This window comes from Mizuhopecten yessoensis, unplaced genomic scaffold (assembly GCF_002113885.1).
Source record: "Mizuhopecten yessoensis strain PY_sf001 unplaced genomic scaffold, ASM211388v2 scaffold4401, whole genome shotgun sequence".
In the NCBI taxonomy this organism is placed as follows: Eukaryota; Metazoa; Mollusca; class Bivalvia; order Pectinida; family Pectinidae; genus Mizuhopecten; species Mizuhopecten yessoensis.
Genome location: NW_018405528.1, coordinates 30566 through 50182, shown reverse-complemented (window position 1 = coordinate 50182; position 19617 = coordinate 30566). Strand labels below are relative to the sequence as shown.

The following is a 19617-nucleotide window of genomic DNA, read 5'->3' as shown; positions in this document are numbered from 1 at the left end:
CCGTTATTCATATTACGTTCCTATATGGAAAATAAACAATATAGTTAACGTATAGGACGTAAATCATAATCAGTCATGACTTATTTCCTATCCACTTTAAGTATAAATAAATGAACCAAGGGAAATAACTCGTACATACTTTTATAGTCTTGAATTTCACAGCGTGGAATTGGGTTGTGTTACAATACCGCTTCTGTAGAAACACGCTAGATTAGATATTTTATTTAAATAACACTGTGATTTCAAAACAGTACCGAAACCAGCTTACCATGCCTGTTCTCTCTACATTGTTTTACTTATCCCTCGCGGAGTACGTAAAAAAAATGGAATTGTATTACATATTTAAAATTAATTTTAAAGCTTTAAAAGATATCTGGATCTTAATGTTTTGCCTAATTTGGATCTTTCGGAGACCTGTCTACTCAATGACTAATGATGAATATGTATGATTTCGTTAAATGTTTTATGTTAATTTCACATAACTGCAATTCAGTTGAAATATTCACTATTTTTTCAAATGCCACTTTTTTCGCGCATGTACATTGAAGTGAACTTATTAGAACTTCATCTTTATTTAACACAACTACAACTGGTCAGAGGTCAAGTCTGTCACACTCGGCTTCGTTTCTTATAAGACATGCACAGACAAGCACCTTAATTGAAAAATCATATCGACAGATTTTGAAATAAATCTACATGTACAAAAAGTATTCACTTTGCAATAATTTGATTTAAAATAAACAGTGTTGAATTTGCTGGTTAATTATTCTTAATTCTATTTAAATCAAACTCAGTTATCTATTGCAAATGCGTCAAACCCCAAATTTTGGATTAAAAAAAAATGCTCCGAAATTACGAATTAATATCTAAAGGGAGGTGACAGGGGAGAAAATAATAGGAATACTTTTGTAAACTAAATTATGCCCAAATTTTTATTACTTAAATCAATTTCTCATAAAAGAAATTATCTTACTATTTCTGATTTAATGTTTAAGGATATACAGAACGAGTTTAATCAAGGCGAGCAATTGACAAGAAGGATTGTATTAATTGCCTTCCCGTAGACTGTATTTTAATGAACACACTACTGTCACTGTTGCGAGCGTCGTGAATTAGAGCGTATATCGTGTCAGTTATCGGACTGTATAGTCGCTATACTAACCTTGACCCATGTGAAGCTGTAAAATATCTAGCGGCTAATTGCTGAGCACATATTTAACACATACAATCTATTCTTAGACCCTGTGTATTAATATATGTATTATAAGGTTCTAAATGTCATTGGTAGGAACTACGTCTCACACTTTTACGGTGGAACAGTGTTAAACGATTACACGGAAATTATTTAGAGTTATCATATTCAATTAGCGGAACCATCGAGAACACTCAAAATAAAAATATCACCTGAAAACATTTTCTAATTAAAAAATATTATAAATCAAGAAATGTGCCTTTGTGAATTTTCTTCATTATTGACACAGTGTGCATACTTTTAATTGTCGTAAGGTAAAGGAATTGCTCGTGACTCGTCGAGAGAGGTAAAATATACTATGTCTTATCTACGTCATTAGCAAAAAAAGATATTCCAAAATGGAAAATAAAGTAGATTTTCTCTAATTGTTTAATCGCCCGTCGAAACACAGGACGTATTATGAGATCACGCGAGTTGGCGATCGGGTACGAACGGTGTCCGCTTGATATTTCAAGTTATTTTCAGCAGATTTTTACTTCAAACCTCATAAGAAGGTTAAACACGGACGAGTTCGATAACCACCATTATCCGACTTCTGTAATCAATTACTGAGTTATACCCCTTTAACCAATTGCTGACTGAACGGTGTCCGCTCGTATCTCGAGTTAATTTCCATGGATTAACATCAAACTTCAAAGAAAGGTTAATTACGGTGGTACATTCAGGAACCCCGACATCTCGACTATCTCGAGGTCTCGACTTATTATCTCGAGCTTAGATGTTCATGATAACCATTATTATACGACTTTAATTTACTGAGTTATACTCTCTACTTAATTGCTAAAGGATGTCCGCTCAATATCTTAAGTAATTTTCAACGGATCAACTTCAAACTTTATTGATTTTAACCTTTAACAGGTTTTTATTTTTTGATGTACTTCATCTATTTGAATGCGTACGTGTCATTCTGAAATCGATTAACTACACAGAATACTATACATTAATCAATACAATTTTTGAGGAATTCGCAGGAGCTGCCTTATCATGCGCTAACTACTAGTCCTATGCCACCGGGCTAATATCTCCCTATGTGTGTATGCCTGCGTATGTGCCGGAGATGTATTGTGTTCTGTTTGTATAGGGACCGTGCTTCCAATGGTGTCATTTATAGTGCCACCTCACTTGAATGCAACAGCACAGATACCGCAGAATCCAATTTGTACTCCACTAGGGTTTCTCTGAATATTCCATGCGTACGACGACTTCGGGGATCGAATCCCGGCCGCCTGCGTGGAAGGCCGGAGTGTTATCATATCTTGTGTAGACGATGCAAAATTCACATATAATTATTTCGTTCATACTAAAGCATTACAGTTTAATGTAATTCATCGTTCTTCATTCGTTATATGTTTTTCATTATTTTCTCTAATGTTTTTGTGTTTTTGTCTTCGCTTTAGTTTGCAGGGGAGATAACTTAGTAAAATTAGCTTCAGCATCCATATGACTCAATTTATTCTGTTCATTCATGGCGTGTATGCCATCAATTCAACTATATTCTCTAATAGTAAAACTAGAACACATATACAAAGTATATGTTTACCGAAGAAACACAAATATCTTACATTGACTCAATTGTCTTATGGTTATTGTTTTGATACAAGACGCTCAGATTAAACACAAGCATAAGAGGTTGAACGTTTAGTAATGACATGTCATACTTCATTTTCGTCATCTCGCCGAGAGGTCAACACGGAAATCACAAATAAGTGTAACAAAATGATCGGAAATACTTACAGCTGGTGGAAATCAGATCACAAGACAACCGTTACTATAATGATTCCACGCGAGGATTAGAGTTATCATTGTTACAATGTATCAGTTCTTAACTGAAAACATTTGGTTTATAACGGTTATTTGTTTTCCGTTTTATGCTCTCGTTTTCTTTTTTATACTCTCGTTTTCTGTTTTATACTCTTTTGTTGATGTTTGACTCAGCCTAACCGGTTTTATTTAGTAGAGAGACAAAATTGTATCTCAACGAGTCTACTTACGATGAAGTTAGAGTTTTGTAGTCAAATCAACAAGTAAGAGTTACTTACCTTCATTTAGTAGCACATCACGTCTATTTATAAACGCTGGGTATTCCCTACTTCCTTGTTTTATAATCGTGTCATATGACGATTACACAGTGGTAATAGGACTATTGGAAACAACGCACTGTGTGATTGAGATGGCCATCGTTGTAAACGTGTTTATGAAACTACTGTTGATATCGATGCGTAAATGATTTTGTTGTCTTGAACGACCAAAGAAAACGGAATAATCTCGAGACCAAAGCAAATGGAATAAGGACAATACTGCATAATGGGGGTGAGTAGAATTTACCATATTATATTCTTACAAGTGACATTCTTATCATTTTCAGGACCTTCCGTCTCTCTACGGTAGCAACAAGGAAGTGCATTTCAGCCATTTCTATTGCCTATTTTGAAATTTATCATGCCTCAAGTAGACAACTGATCATCGAAGAAATATTATAAAAAGAAAAATTCTCCACAACGAGACTAGTTGTTGAGAATTTTTCTTTTTATAATATTTCTATATATATATATATATATATACCACGGACGATCCAGGACTAATAGTTAAGGTAGGAAGCATACAATAAAAGGCAAGCTTTGCTTAGGGAGATTTTCATTGACACCCGTTTAATTTAAAAGAAGAAGAAGAGGAGCTCATTGTAGATGTTAAACGACCTTCATTGTTTTCTTGTTGTTGCCTTGAATATGTTGCCGATATCAGACGGTTGTTCGAAAAGTGATGTCACTTGTCAGGACAAATGTCAACAGCTTTGGTTGCTTGCCTTGCTCTCTTGCTATATACCTACATGCACGGTAGTCAGATGTCAAGGCCACCGTTGCTATCTATTAACAAAGGTTTGATATCGCCTTACAGCGACATCCGCAAATATAACAAGAAACCAATCATAACGAAAAACATAATGACAAAGAATGTTGCAGAAACATCACATATTTATTTCTGAAAACGGTACACGGAATGAAGAAAGATATTCAACGAAGCATCTCCTAGATAAGCTGCAAAGTTGTTACAGTATATGGCCAGAAGTATCTTTATACTTTATATAGTCAACTCATTAGACCCCTTTGAACACATATTTCATGATAGCATTTGCGATAAAATGCTTAACAACTCAAATAAAAACTACAGGCTTAACATAACATCCAAGCTGAAGCCATTAAAACAGTTTCAGGGGTCACAATTAGGTTCGTTTAAAAATCCTGTGTAAAATCCCGGTAAGGATTGATAATAAACTCATTCAATTTACATCTTATAACAAGCATGCTTTGAAATCGCCAGTTTATCAAACGTTACCCTGACTAAAATTTGTCAAACAATACTTAAGTACTAGACACTTGAATAATGAAAAATTAGTATGGCGTAAAGGCAACATTGTAACAAACCAATTTTGATCTCTTCAATCAAACATTTTACTATTCGATATTCGGGAAAACTCGTCTATATATATCCCTTAACATATAATACCACATTGACGATAGCCCCCTGAATACTTTACGGTGAGGTTTCATTAAATTCAAGATGAGACCAAAATTCAACATCATAAACTCTATGGATGTTTTGTTACTGGTCTCATAGGATATTTATGGGCGGGGTAAGACCAGTAGTAGGCGATGCCCAAATTATAGATGGCTGTCCCGGCCTCGAATTCGCAGAAACATTTACCGCTGCCTTTCTTTTTTTTATTTCTTTTGTTATGTTAAATCATGATCCTGCCTAATTGTAAATGCGTTTTGAGACATTTCAACACCATAACTGTAACTCGGTTTGAATAAACAACTGTGTTATTTTGAATTGTAAGGAAATCCTAGATGACCATTCCCTGATTGGTATAGTTTCTAACAATAATTAGTTCTACCATGTCGATTTTAACCGAAGTTTGTACTGTTTCGTTCAATTATAAATCGTAATGGGCGAAAATGGGATTGTGCAAGACTTAGTCAGGATTTCATGTCAAAGAAACATGAGGAATAAACGTCCTTAGCATAGCTATTTGTTGTTTCACATCGTATTGCACGGATTCCCTGTCGTTCAGACAAAATTGATTATGATATTAATCTCTTTCTTTGATGTATACAATTGTTTAAACCCTGGATATTTAAGTAGTCAAGATTTGATGATTCCTTTGAAAAAAAAGTAAGCAGTCTTTATTATTTTTTTATATATAATCTTACGTTTCTTCTTTAACATAAGTGCAGTTTTCTCTGTAGGATACAGAAAAACACATTTTAATGAATGAATGTATTAAATTGAAATTATTCAGTTACTTTTAATTTCATGCACTAAAAAGTAATATTTGTTTAAATTAAAACCTTCATGGAATTCCTCACGATGGTGATATTTCAGTATTAAAGACGGTGGCGGACATGGGGTTCTTTATGGCTATAAGCTATGAACTCTTTTGATTTATAATAGGCAGAGTATAACAATAATATAATTACAAAGTAACTACCAGAGAAAAATGACATTTTATGCTCAGTTTTCTATAACTACTGATGTGAAAATAATTCTTTAAGGTGAGGAAGGAGACGAATTAAACCTAATCTTTGTTATTGTCAGAGTCACTTTACGTACTTAATGTGAACGCTTTAGATTTATACCTGAAGATAAAGTCGATACAAAGTAGAGAACTAGTATATATGTACAGTGATAGGGGACATGTTAATGTTAGAGGGAAATGAGCACAGCGATATGGGCTTCCTGTTTCAATGAAATGTAAGACACTCTCGTGAAGTTACTTACCCATACTTGTGGTTATATTTGCTTTAACATGGAATGCAATTTTGCGTGTGTGTGTAAATGTCATAACTGTACATGTCGTAATATTTGTGTAATAAAATGTATACCTTTGAATGGGGTAAGCTTTATATGTTGTAAATTTGTGTTACCTTTGTATTGGGTATGCTTTATGTTTTTTTTTATGTTGTAAAGTTTATACTTTTGTTTGGCGTAAGGTCTTTCCTTATGTATGTCGTAAAGTCTATATTTTGTGGTGTCACCGTGGTGTTTTTTTCAGTGTTTTTTTTTTTTTTTTATTAAAACATAGCAAGCAAACCATACAGAACTAATTCATCTTAACTGTTATTCAAAGAAAACATTTAATATGTATACTCAGAAAATCCTTTCTAGGATCCCCAAATTGATTCACCCAGGTAGTTTTGAGATTCGCAGTGATAAATTACATGGAATCTATAAATAGATTGATAACGGACGAAAACGGGGATTTCCCTTTTTTTCTGTGTCTATTTAGAACATTTTAAGATGCCTGAATGATTCTGTCATAATCGTGACCTCTTTCATACATCCAGAGTGAGAAGCGTTCCCTTTTCCTCTTTCGGTGCCTGTCATTATGTTTTTATTTAACTGCAGAGAAAAATGTGAGTATGTCATTGAGGATCGCAACATGCATTGGATGTTTTTTTAGCAGGGTTATAGTTCTATTTATATTATGAAGAGAAAACCATAAACAAGCTAAATACCAATAACTAAGATGAAATTATCAAAAATAAATGTCCATGGTGTAACGATGCCACGGGGCCAGACCACTACCACTAAAACAAGATCTATTGAATTGCGGTGTTTTAAAATTGGCCCCATTCAGTGCTGATGTCATGCGGGCTGCAGGTGTGTGGAAAATTATATATGTTTAACTGATAGAACAGCCTGTCATGTGTGGATGGTAAGGGGATTTCGAACATAATTATATCCAGTGTGTTGATTACATATATAAAGGGTTGACTATTTATTGTCATCGACTTTTACTTTTACATGTTTTTAAAGTTTTGATCTCAATTAGATAACTCAATGGATTGAAGAACTTCTGCAGATTGTACTCGTTCCGTCAATATAATTATATACTTAGCAGGTTTTTACCGCGTTTGGGAAAACTCTTTTTCACTGTTTAGTATGCATAGCGATGGTTTCTATTATATGACACTTCCCTTTGTCCTTGTAATGAAAACGTAACTTCACTTGGATTTGACCTAGATTTATACCACAGGGGTAGTCAATATAGCAGAAATCATTTACCCTTCTGAAAGGAACACCAGTTTTTGTTCTCACCTGGTATTTTTCTGTGCTATCAGTGAAAATCGTTATCGATTTGCGTATGAAATACATTTTTGTTTAACCTGCGTTGACATACGTGTCTATGGTAAAATTTGCAAGCCTTGTGGTTATCAATAGATCAGTCCTTATTTAAAGCAGACATTTTCATCCTTATACTATTGTGCAACATATCATATCAGGACACACTTATTGGAGTTATATAAAGAAACCTTCACCAGTCACGTTTGTTTTATTCTGACAAACCATTTTTAAATTGTTTTGAAAGAAGAAGAAAAAACTATTACTGAACCTGATGAGTTATAAACGTGTTATTTTTGTAATTTGTGAGGACACTGTGACGGGTTTGTGTTTGTTACAACAGACAGTAGGAAGAGGAAGTGTTGTTTATTAGTCATCAAATCATATAAAGGAATGGAGTACTTCTCATATAATCGTAGCTTCTGACAGGAAGGAGAGCAACTATTTCTCATACAAAAGTTATTAGTGTCAGACTCAGTACTTAGTTTTGTTCAAAATGATATATATCATAACTAGCATATTTATATAACTGCATACATTGCCAGTGACAACTCTTTGATTGGTCTCACTCTTATAACATAAGGAAGTTTTACAAGGATCATCGGGAGTGGATTAGATATACGGAGTATAGAGTTATTATTAATGTTCAGTGCTTTTAAGTTGGTATGTATTGTATTTTATTTTATCTATGAATCTTTATTTTGCAATTATATTGTCATATTTAACACATTATATGGTGACATGGTTGTAATTATGAAGATGTATGCACACCTATCACATTGTTATATCCGGATAAGTTTGCCGCAACAGTCTTGTTGTTTTACTCAATTATATTTTCTTAGCTTACTTCGGGTTTGTATACTGAAAATATTCTTTGTAGGAAGATATCACAATTGTTACAATAAACATTGGTATTTTTAAACTTGCGACTTCTATGTAACTTGAATTAACTCGATTTGACATCATGACAAGTGCCATACATGGCGTGGGGACGCTTAAAGCTCTGCAGCATTTGATTGCCCCATTCTTTTACATAGGGTCATGGAGTCTTTCCAATTTATTATTGTGTGTTGACGCTTCGGAATTATAATACAATTTAATAAAGTACGTAAATAAAAGTTGTGTAAAGGACATTTTAAACATGTACAACAAAGTTGAACGCAACCGAGAGCTTAATGATAACAACCCTCTAGACTTGTTCACGCTTTCCTCATCTGCATATGTCGTTAGTAAGAACTAATATTCTGTTTTTATGTACTACTGTGTATATATATCAGTGTAAACTCAGTCAATATAAGCAATATCTCTTTATAAATTAAACACGGATTACTAGCGTCAAAAACAAATACATATAAGGTAAATTACTAATAACTTGTATGCAGTACCGACCAAAACATATTATTCTTACTTTTGCATATTTATGAATATTTCATTGATAGTAATATATCTCTTCATATCGTTTTAGACTGTTTGTTATATTGTAAAAATATGGAGTAAAAGTAGTGTTAAATTTGCCACTTATTTTTTCCTATAGTTTAGATTTCTCAATCATTTAGGCAGATAATGTTATGTTTTCACTTCCGTTGTTTTGAAGATGTTCATTCTGTTTGTATTTGGTTTTGAATTTTCCCGCTCGTCCTGTTATTGGGTTTGTTCGGTGTTATCTCAATGTATGCTGTATTTCTATCGATTTTAAGTCTCTAAAATGTCCCCGTCCTATTGACGACGTGGGATTCTTTCTATATTACCTCTAACACAGAGATAAATATCTGAATCATATGTACATTAGCATGTTCTGCTCTATTTCTTAATGTGTAAACTTCCTCGTCTTCATGCACTATAACCTGCGGTCGTAGTATGTTTGAGTGCATTCATGTTCGAGATAGGAGTGAAATAAAATGTGTAGAATAGTCGGTGATACCCCGATGTATACAGAAGCATGTAGCATAGTCAAGAGTTTATAGGCTCCTCGTGACTTGCAGAAATGGAATGGGATTCCAAGATGTACTTCCTCATACGTTGTTGTTTTGGGTTTTACGTCCTTGGCCAAAAGAGAAACTGAGAAAACAGATAACAACAAACAATATCATTTTCATCGTTAAATAATATACTACTTAGTTTAGGTACTTTAAACATCATTGTTACGGTTTCAGGTACACCGCATTCCTACATATATTATCAAATACATTAGCTATGCTATATCCATGTAAACAAAGGGAACCGCTGCGGGTCGCGCACACAAGGCATATAATAACGAGTTTTTTGTACTACATGTATAATTACATAGGACGCTGGGTTATATAAATCAAATCAAGATATATTGATTTTTCTCTTTTCTACTCGCCTAAAAATAATGTTTTATTTTCACAGAAAGTTCTTTATTTTCCACTTTAAACTCAAGAATAAATTATGTGTATATGTAAATTATCAAATGACGATCGTGCTATTCTTTTGTTATTCGATGTCTCATTACTGCATATGAATTCAAAAACCATTTAATTGTGACTATAGATAAAGAGCTGAGATAGTGGGGTGTCAGATTGACATGCTTTTCGCAATATTCGCAATTCTTTACCACGTGATACATAGAGAATATTTCATGCCTTTTTCAATATCACACCCAGTTTCAACCCGAGACTGCAATATCGGCCCAAGGTCCGAAGGCCGGAGGGCTGATATTGGTCGAGGGTTGCTACTGGGTGTGATATGGAAAAAGGCGTGTTTTATACTGTTTATTACATACTTACTAATCAGAACTACTATCTTATAATTTATTTTTATTTTTGAAATATTGAAAAACGATTTTTTTCCAAAATGGGTGTGATATGGGTTTTGCGGGCTGATACGGGTTTTTGGGGTGTGCACGGCGGAGGCTGATACGGGTTTTGGGGTGTGATACGGCGAGGGCTGATATACGTGTTAGAGCAATATAAAATTGTGTCGTATCGCATATACAAAAACCCCGTATTTATTAGTTAGTATGTTAGCATTTGCTTCTATTTCATATACGTGATATTCAACTTGTAACGAGGCGTTCTTAAACTAAATATTCGAGTTTCATGTATCTCGTACATGTTTATATAACTGATACAAGGTTCTTTATCTATTATGCACATATCGTATATGTAAATAAGATATATAAGATAAACTCAGCTGTAAATGAGTACGTGGTTGGGCAGTGCTAGAATTGTAGAATGCTAGCTGTGAGCGCCAAAATGGCTGTATGCTCCCCAGGGTGTTGAGAAAGATATTGTCTGGTTGCAAAGGCCCTACAACCACGGATAATAATTTGTAAAGCGCTTTGAGATGACCTACGAACTAGGTTGTGATAAAGTGGCATATACGAACCTCGAATTATTATTATTATATTAACGTTATTTGTGTCGTTAAATTGACACGTTAAGGTCATGGTTCCTTTAGTTAGCCGGCCCCATACATAGATGTTTCAATAAATAAACTACATAAGATTTGCTGTAAATCACATTGTGAGAGTTTTGAAGTTATGGGATAACAGTCAACTAAATGTCTCTACAAAAAGAGGAACTTGTGAGATGAACAATTTAATCCATGTCTGATTAAATAGAGGGATTTGTGGGATTCACTATTAAGTAAATGTCTGAACGGAGAGGGAATTGCGAGACAGCAGTCAAATACATGTCTCAACAACTGGGGGAAGTTATAAGCTAGTAGTCAAGTAAATAACTTAACGAATGGGATGAGGATTGAGATTGCATTAAAATAAAGGTCTAAACCAATGGAAGAAAACAATGTAAGGGTTGCCTATCACACAAATATAGTGTGCTTGTTATGATGACAGAGGGTTATATCTACTAAAAGGCAATACATTGGCTTGTGTTCTTAATCCTACAATCAAATTGGTGATCCACCGAATGATTGTGATGGGAAGGTTTCAGATGATAAAGATAACTTAAAGTCTCTTTCATTATCACATTTTATCCAGCCTTAGAATTTTACGACATTCTAATTGTGATTTTTAAACATATTACATATGAAGTAACTAGAATTTACCCGATGAATCAGGAAGTACTAAACTATTGTACACATTTTAGCCAATGAAGTGTCTGCCTACGTTGCCTATATATATATAGAGAGAGAGAGCGAGAGAGGGAGAAAGAATAAGGTAAACGACATACAGTTGTACTTCGAAAATGTTTTGAAGTTGATCGCTATATCTTTCTTTTCATACTCACGTACTTCACATGTATATCTTTATTGTGAGAAGGAATAACGTATGCATTCCATATATTTTTACACAAATAACAAGATATTGGGCACGCTTGGTCATTCGACCAGTACACGCACGTATCAGCGTATATTAAGCCATTTCGAGTTTGTGTACAAAGGTAACAGAAATACAAGTCAAGTTAACAGCATTAGTAGACGTAGAACAATATTTCCAATAAAATATTACCAAATTATTCTTTGTTGTATTTTAGGTGATGGTGACTTTTTACCGAAATGATCATCTGAACCGTAGCTGAATATAATACCAAGATGTCGGATATCGTGCTTCAAGATTTTTTCAATGATGTAAAGAAAATGACAAAGGAGTTTGAATACTTTGATGCAAGAGTAAAAGCGGCGACGCATAAGGGTGAAGACACTGACTTCTTAGATAATCTATATAAGCATAAGAACGAAATTGAAATATTGAAAAAATCGACAGAAATTTTGCTACAGCGAATGGAGAATGACAACGAATTACGTGACCACAGGGGACGTAAGTTGATCCCGATTGTGACAATTGTCAATAATCATACGTAAATGTCGTATATGTCACGGAAGTTTGGCCAATTTTTAATACACACAACAAATAAACTTAATCTCGTATAACTATTTCTGAAATTTGAGGAATGTGGATCGATAGCTGGAGAGCAATTTTTAGAATTTACATAAACTTGTTTAAGCTGTTAATCGTTGCTAGAATCAATAATGTGAGTACTTTTTAGATTTGAATCCACATTTAAAATTGAACTTAAATCGCTTTGTAATTCAGTTTTCATGTATACAATAATGTTTAATAGTTTCTAAATAAAACATAATACGTATGCATTTTTCTTAAGAATAGTTAATTGTTTTCATTTTTTAAGGTAAAAAGGTTGACAGTGGCATTGTTCCCGCAGACTCCGCTTTACTTGGTAAGTAGTTCAACATCGTAATCAGTTTTGTTACTGAATACTAAAGGTATGCGGAAACATGTTTATCAATTGTGTTGTAGATGTATTGTTTATTTGCCCTGCATTGGAAACAGGTAGGGCCAAAACTACGCTTTCTAATAAGTTACATGTCAAGGATTATTTTTTTTCAATTTCACGGCATTATAGATATTCGTTGTTTATGCAATTAAAACATATTATTTTAAATACTGGAAGTTTTTTTTCACATTTTTGGACCACCTGGCTCCAAGTTTCAATAAAGTATATGAGAATAAAACCTGAGATCAGGTTTAGGCCGATTCGAAATGTTTGTGATATCCACGTCTGGTTTCTCCAAAGATGTTTTGTAAGGCGCAGCATATCTTTTTGTCTCTTAATCGTCCATTGTTGTCGTCTTGTCCTAGAGTGTGGATGATGTGGCAGTGTAGGATTTGTTTGTCTATCTTTCTTTAAAAAAGATAACTTAATCGCATATCATATATTTTTTTAACGAGATATTTTAATGAATTAAAATCAAAATGATTCAACATACACCAATCTGGTACTTATGGTAGTGTCTAGAAATGACAACAAACACCAATCCGGTACTTATGGTAGTATCTAGAAATGACAACATACACCAATCCGGTACTTATGATAGTATCTAGAAATGACAACATACACCAATCCGGTACTTATGGTAGTATCTAGAAATGACAACAAACACCAATCCGGTACCTATGGTAGTATCTAGAAATGAAAACATACACCAATATGGTACTTATGGTAGTGTCTAGAAATGACAACACACACCAATCCGGTACTTATGGTAGTATCTAGAAATGACAACATACAACAATCACGGAAGTTTGGCCAATTTTTAATAAACACAACAAATAAACTTAATCTCGTTTAACTATTTCTGAAATTTGAGGAATGTGGATCGATAACTGGAAAGCAAGTTATAGAATTTGCATAAACTTGTTAAAGTTGTTAATCGTTGCTAGAATCAATAATGTGAGTACTTTTTAGATTTGCATCCACATTTAAAATTGAACTTAAATCGCTTTGTAATTCAGTTTTCATTTATACAATAACGTTTAATAGTTTCTAAATAAAACAAAATACGTTTGTATTTATCTTAAGAATAGTTTTTTTTCCATTTTTTAAGGTCAAAAGGTTGACAGTGGCATTGTTTCCGCAGACTCCGCTTTACTTGGTAAGTAGTTCAACATCGTAATCAATTTTGTTACTGAATACTAAAGGTATACGGAAACATGTTTATCAAATGTGTTGTAGAGGTATTGTTTATTTGCCCTGTATTGGAAACAGGTAGGGCCAAAACTACGCTTTCTGATCACAGTTACTTGTCAAGAATTTATTTTTTTCAATTTCACGGCATTATAGATATTCGTTGTTTATGCAATTAAAACATATCATTTTAAATACTGGAAGTTTTTTTCACATTTTTGGACCACCTGGCTCCGAGTTTCAATAAAGTATATGAGAATAAAACCTGAGATCAGGTTTAGGCCGATTCGAAATGTTTGTGATATCCACGTTTGGTTTCTCCAAAGATGTTTTGTAAGGCGCAGCATATCTTTTTGTCTCTTAATCGTCCATTGTTGTCGTCTTGTCCTAGAGTGTGGATGATGTGGCAGGTGCATAGTGCCCTACAGTAATCACTGTCTGTCCTTCTATCTTTCCACACTATTTCTGGAATCAGCATGCACTCTTTCTGAAATCTGACGTGGTAATGCACTGTAATATGTAGATAAAACATTTCTAAGGTCACGGCTACTGATACTAGAAATAGACCATTTAGGTTACAGTCCTATAGTATTAGAATCGAAGAGACAATTCTTTTTGAAATATGACGTTGTGGAACAGTATGATGTGTATATGGGCAATAGGGATTAAAAAAGATTCGTTCTAATTCAAGTTTCACCAAACCAGATATTCACTAGTCGTATTTTATCTCATACGTTCAATACCTGTAGATCTGTCACCCTAAAGGTTTTAACATTGTACGATTGTATCCAGAAAGTTAAACAATTCATTTGGAATTGAATTTGTAATTTTCATATTTTGTACGACCACGGTTCATGCGATATATCCAAAGTTATTCTATTTTGCCAGAACCTCCACCACCAATTCAGGAAACAGAATGTCCTTACCCAACTCCATCTGAGCACTTTGACTTGTCACCATCACCAAAGAGTTTATCCGATGAGGAGGGAGCTTCCTGTAGCAGCGCATAATAATGTCATCCATACGCAATGAGGAAGATACAGCTACATTCAAATCATATTTCTAACAAAAGGAGGGTTTGGAAATATTATTACAAATCATGCAATACAGACTTTAAATAAAGAGAACGGGGTGTTGTTTGTTTGGAGAATATTCAATGGTCTAAGTGTTTCCTATTTTAAGTGAATGCTTTAGTGGAAACCTAATTATATTATACGAACCACCCAACAACTGTTGTTATAGATATATTGGTATCCGTCTCCAACAAAGACAGACATAATCAAATTAGATTACAACTGATGTGATACAGCCATTTACTGTTTCTACTGTAGTGCTAATGAGGAACGTCGACTTGGATAGGCCTAGTCAAACGGTTCTCATTATATCTCTGATGTTATACCCCAGTGGGAAAAACACTATACTCGTCTGATCGGAAGGATCAATCATCACCGATGGTATGTAATCCATCCCGTCCACAGTTAGGTAAAAACAATGTGTAGAACTTCGATTTATATGAGAAATGTTGATATATATAAAGTTTGTTGAATATTAACTTTTTCTCAACGAAGGAATCGTAAGATAGTGCTTGGATGAAATTACCTGAAACTCTACTTAAGTATAACTAATTAACAATAAACTGAAGTCTGATGTATCCAACCGATTTAGTTTGGAGTATTTGACTTATTGAAAATTTCGAAAACAAATATCCATCTTATTGTATTACAATCAATCAACAACAGATGTAGACGCACCAAAATACAATTTTTCGTGAACATTTCTTCGAATATTTGAAAAAAAACGTCAGCTGATCAAGATTTGACTAAGTGGAAATATGAATACTTAAAATAGGTTTGCCAGTTTTGCTCTATTTTTTGTTATACATGTATTGCCAGGGACACAGTCCTTACGTTACTCATACAGGATTTTGTGATACTTAACTTTGTTTTCAAACCCGCGGGCATGTGCCTTTAAACCACTTCAATTTGAATTGTTTATTGATTTGTTTTTTCCCGGTAATGTTGAAGTTTGCGTTATTTTGCTTTTTTATTTCATTTGTTAACATTCATATCTCATCATTAACAAGACAAAAGAACTCGAGGGCATTCATTCTGCATGGACAAATCAAGAAGTAGATTAGACTTCGTAAATACTCGTTTACTCAGCGTGTAGTCAGCAGCTGGAACTCCTTACCCGAGAACGTGGTCCAATCACCGAATATTATAACATGATAAGGTTTTGGACACTGGCGACAGGATGTTTACAATAACACCCGAGTGATGTCACACACACTATAGTACATGTATATAGTTATCATTTGAAGGACTGTGATCTGAATATAGATGCAAATGTATATGTCTGCGTTCAGAATAATCTAAGTTAATCTAATCTAAGTTAATTAATCAGTAATACAAATTTGAGGTCATTTCTATCAGGCATGAAGCCCATGGTGCTTGACTGAATACGTTTTCATTGGTAATAGCATATACATGTATGTTTCTTATCTCATGTTGTATACGTGAAAGAGATCATGGTCTATGAGATAAATCATTTAGAGTACAAACTATATGTAAGATGAAGTTTGAAATATTTTCATAACTGAATAAAATACCTTTAAACTAAAGGTTTTATTCAGTCAAATATTTTTGAGTTTATGAAACAAATCATCCTGGATTAAACAAATTAGATAGTATACGAATGAAAAGTGTAACGAAAGCGACACCTGGTTTCAACGTATATCAACACGTATCATGTCTTTCACTTGAGTCATTGTCTACCTTTTACGTCTGTATTGGTCATAAGAATGGGCATAATGATATGCCTTAAATGCAGCTTGCCATGCAATAGACCAATGTCCTATGCGGTGCTTCATACAATGCAATATGAAATATAAACTGTTTTTGTAATTACGTTTTTACTATGTGAGTGAAACCTTATGCCAAATTTGACGTAGATATCACCGGCCATTCCCTTTGTCATTCTTCCCGAAGTGCTTTTTTATTAAACTTATTAATCTGTCTATAAAGACAACAATTTTATAAAGAAGAGTTTTGCTTTAGTTTAATATAAATTTTCCTCTCTTATCAATCCAATGCATTTTGACATTTAGAAATATTCGCAACATTTCACATATTTTGGACTCATGTTATCATGTTGGTTTTAAAAAAGTGGAGATATGTTGTTATATAAATTAAATGAACACCATATCATAGCAATTACCAGCAGGGTAATTATCCTAAAGTAACGTTATGAAATTTTCATACTGGCGAAGGATGTCCGGTATCCATAAAATATCATTATAATAATGTGATAATTCATTGAATATCCCCGACTTGCTATATTTCAAAAAGGTGTTCCTTACTTCTAATTTCTAATATTTGATATAAAGCATTGAGTAAAACATTCACATATTTAAATATATGTTCGATTGCAATCGTTTTGAATCAAATGACAGGAAAATTTGTTTTAATTCATTATTCTAATTAAGGAAGTTTTAAATACTAAAACAGTTACCTTCTTGTCTTATATGAATATTATTAACTTGACATGAATATCTGTTGACTTACATAACATTGGCTAACTTACGTAAGGGGATGAACCAAGTGCTTAATGTTATTGTTGTGTTCGACAGGAATTTTTTTTATTCTTCGCTACATCATTGTTATCCCTGTGACAGATTGCCCTGGTACAAGTGATGATTCTGTACATGGTTTATAGGACATATTAACAGTGTCTTATTTTTGGCAGCCGCAGCAGCTGTTTAATGCGCTACATTTTGTTGTATATTATTTTTTTGTGGCTGAAATTCGTTATCAAAATACACAATGAGATTAACTTCGTAAATAAATATTTTATAAATTGTTTGAATAAGACTGGTAACCAATTATTCACGGGATAAATCATTTGGGGCTATTTCTGAAGGAATTGTATGAGATATTTGCGTTTTAAATGAATTTGTTCTTGTTTAATATGCGAATGCAAACCCTTTCGAGCATGTCATTTGTAGCGCAATTGCAAGAACCAATCATTTTCTAAAATTAAGTACTCAACAGTATCAGAAAAAAAATGATTGCGATAACATTAAACAGTAGTTATCGCAGTTATTCAAACTACCTACAACATTAACGTCATGTAACATAATTACAAAAACACATATGTGTTAGCAATATCATTGACTGTTTTAAGTGGTTATCTGAAATAATGATTCCTGCTAGAGTTTGTGGTATCAAAATCTATAGAGAGAATAGTGATTACTTTTGAAGTATACGTGCATCTCTGAAGTTTCCGTAAATATCACAAGCGCAAGAAAAACTTTACATTTAAGTACAAGAGAACATACATGGTATAGTTATGTTCGTTTTTAATACATTACAGCAATGATTTCATCAAAAACGCTATTTAATACCAAAACATGCTGGATCCAAGAGCTTTCCTTTAATTTTGGAAGGCAAATATCCTCTTGAGAAATATATTATCATTTTTTTAAAGAATAAAATTCAGATAAATCCTTTCAACGGTCGCTCTTAGCGATTTTGATTTCTCATGCTTCAGTTTATCACCAATACGCTACATTATTAACAGTGTGCTGCTACAGAGTTTTTTTTTATAATACCCTTTTGTATTACCTTTGACCTAACATCTAAGGAAAACATCTTCATCCTCAAAAACAATAACCCTTTTTAAAACAATCCATCGACGTGTACTAAATAACACAATGTAAGATTTGTAAATATCCGTTATATATTTCAAAATTAGGAAAACAAATAAATGGAACAAATTGTCTTTCCAAAAGTTTAATTTTGAAAAGATTAACTAATTAAAAGAATAACAAGTACGTTACAGCGGATGGGCTCGCCAACACACGACGGTTGTGATTATACGAATTGTTAAAATATGTCATGTTTTTTATTTTACAATAGTTGATATATTGTAAAAATTCTAATTTTATATTATTATAGACATACTTCTTAATTACTAATAAAACAATTTATTGTTTGAAATGTTTGCGCTGTTGTTGATTTCTACAAACGTGCAGGGGCAAAATGCATCGGAGAGAACGTCAGTGGAAAGAAGGAAGTTGTTTTTATTTATTTTCTGTATAACACTGGACTAGATTATTATAACACCTACCTATTCAAGGGGACAACAAACATATCAAAGTTTTCCTTAATATAAGATACGAAAGAATCTAGACATTGATATATATTTTAATGGCAACATGAAAATATTAAATATTAATACAGATATGGTGAAAACGCATTAAATGTGTACATGTATAGACGTAAACCATAAGTAATGTATATGTAACATAGGTCATTATTGTTTTCAATTAGATGTGGAGACGTTTACTTCATAGTCGTTGACAAATAAATCTATGAAATAAAAATAAAATAAAAAAATCACTCACACATCGCTCACACTATAAAATAATGGATATACGATGATGAAATATGACGAATGATTATTATGTTTAATATCATAGTATTTCATACTTACACACATAAATACTTACCAGGAACATCCAGAGTAAGAAGTGATCGGATAGTGCTCTCGATGGTTCCGTGTGTTACCGTCGAGTGGTTGGGTCAGAATGAAGTAAGGAGACGGCGGTGACTGGGATATGGACGAGTGGTCCGTGCTGCACGTGCATATTCATACCTTCCTTAACACTGGCATTACGAGCGATGATTTGAATATTGTATCTAAACACCTGGCTACATACTCCCCCACTTTGTTAAATCTCTCCTGGTATTTCTCATACATTTATTACCCAGAATATATACACGTATAAAGGGTAATAATTAGAGACTATTGCTCTAGACACAATAGTGTTCTTTA

The 19617-nt window shown here is 33.4% G+C and overlaps 1 protein-coding gene across 4 annotated transcripts; it reads left to right on the top strand.

Moving 5' to 3' along the window:
* The first annotated feature begins 3354 nt into the window (after nt 1-3354).
* On the top strand, nt 3355-18736 carry LOC110448944. 4 transcript variants are annotated; one of them, XM_021495459.1, is made up of 5 exons: nt 3355-3562; nt 11833-12116; nt 12487-12534; nt 13703-13750; nt 14671-18736. In XM_021495459.1, exons 2-5 carry the CDS (start codon nt 11891-11893, stop codon nt 14790-14792), a joined length of 444 nt encoding a protein of 147 aa, XP_021351134.1. In that variant the 5' UTR covers nt 3355-3562; nt 11833-11890; the 3' UTR covers nt 14793-18736. The 4 variants fall into 4 exon arrangements, with proteins under 4 accessions (XP_021351134.1, XP_021351137.1, XP_021351135.1 ...); XM_021495460.1 differs by lacking the exon at nt 3355-3562 and adding an exon at nt 6574-6666; XM_021495461.1 differs by lacking the exon at nt 3355-3562 and adding an exon at nt 7779-8038.
* Nucleotides 18737-19617: the final 881 nt, after the last annotated feature.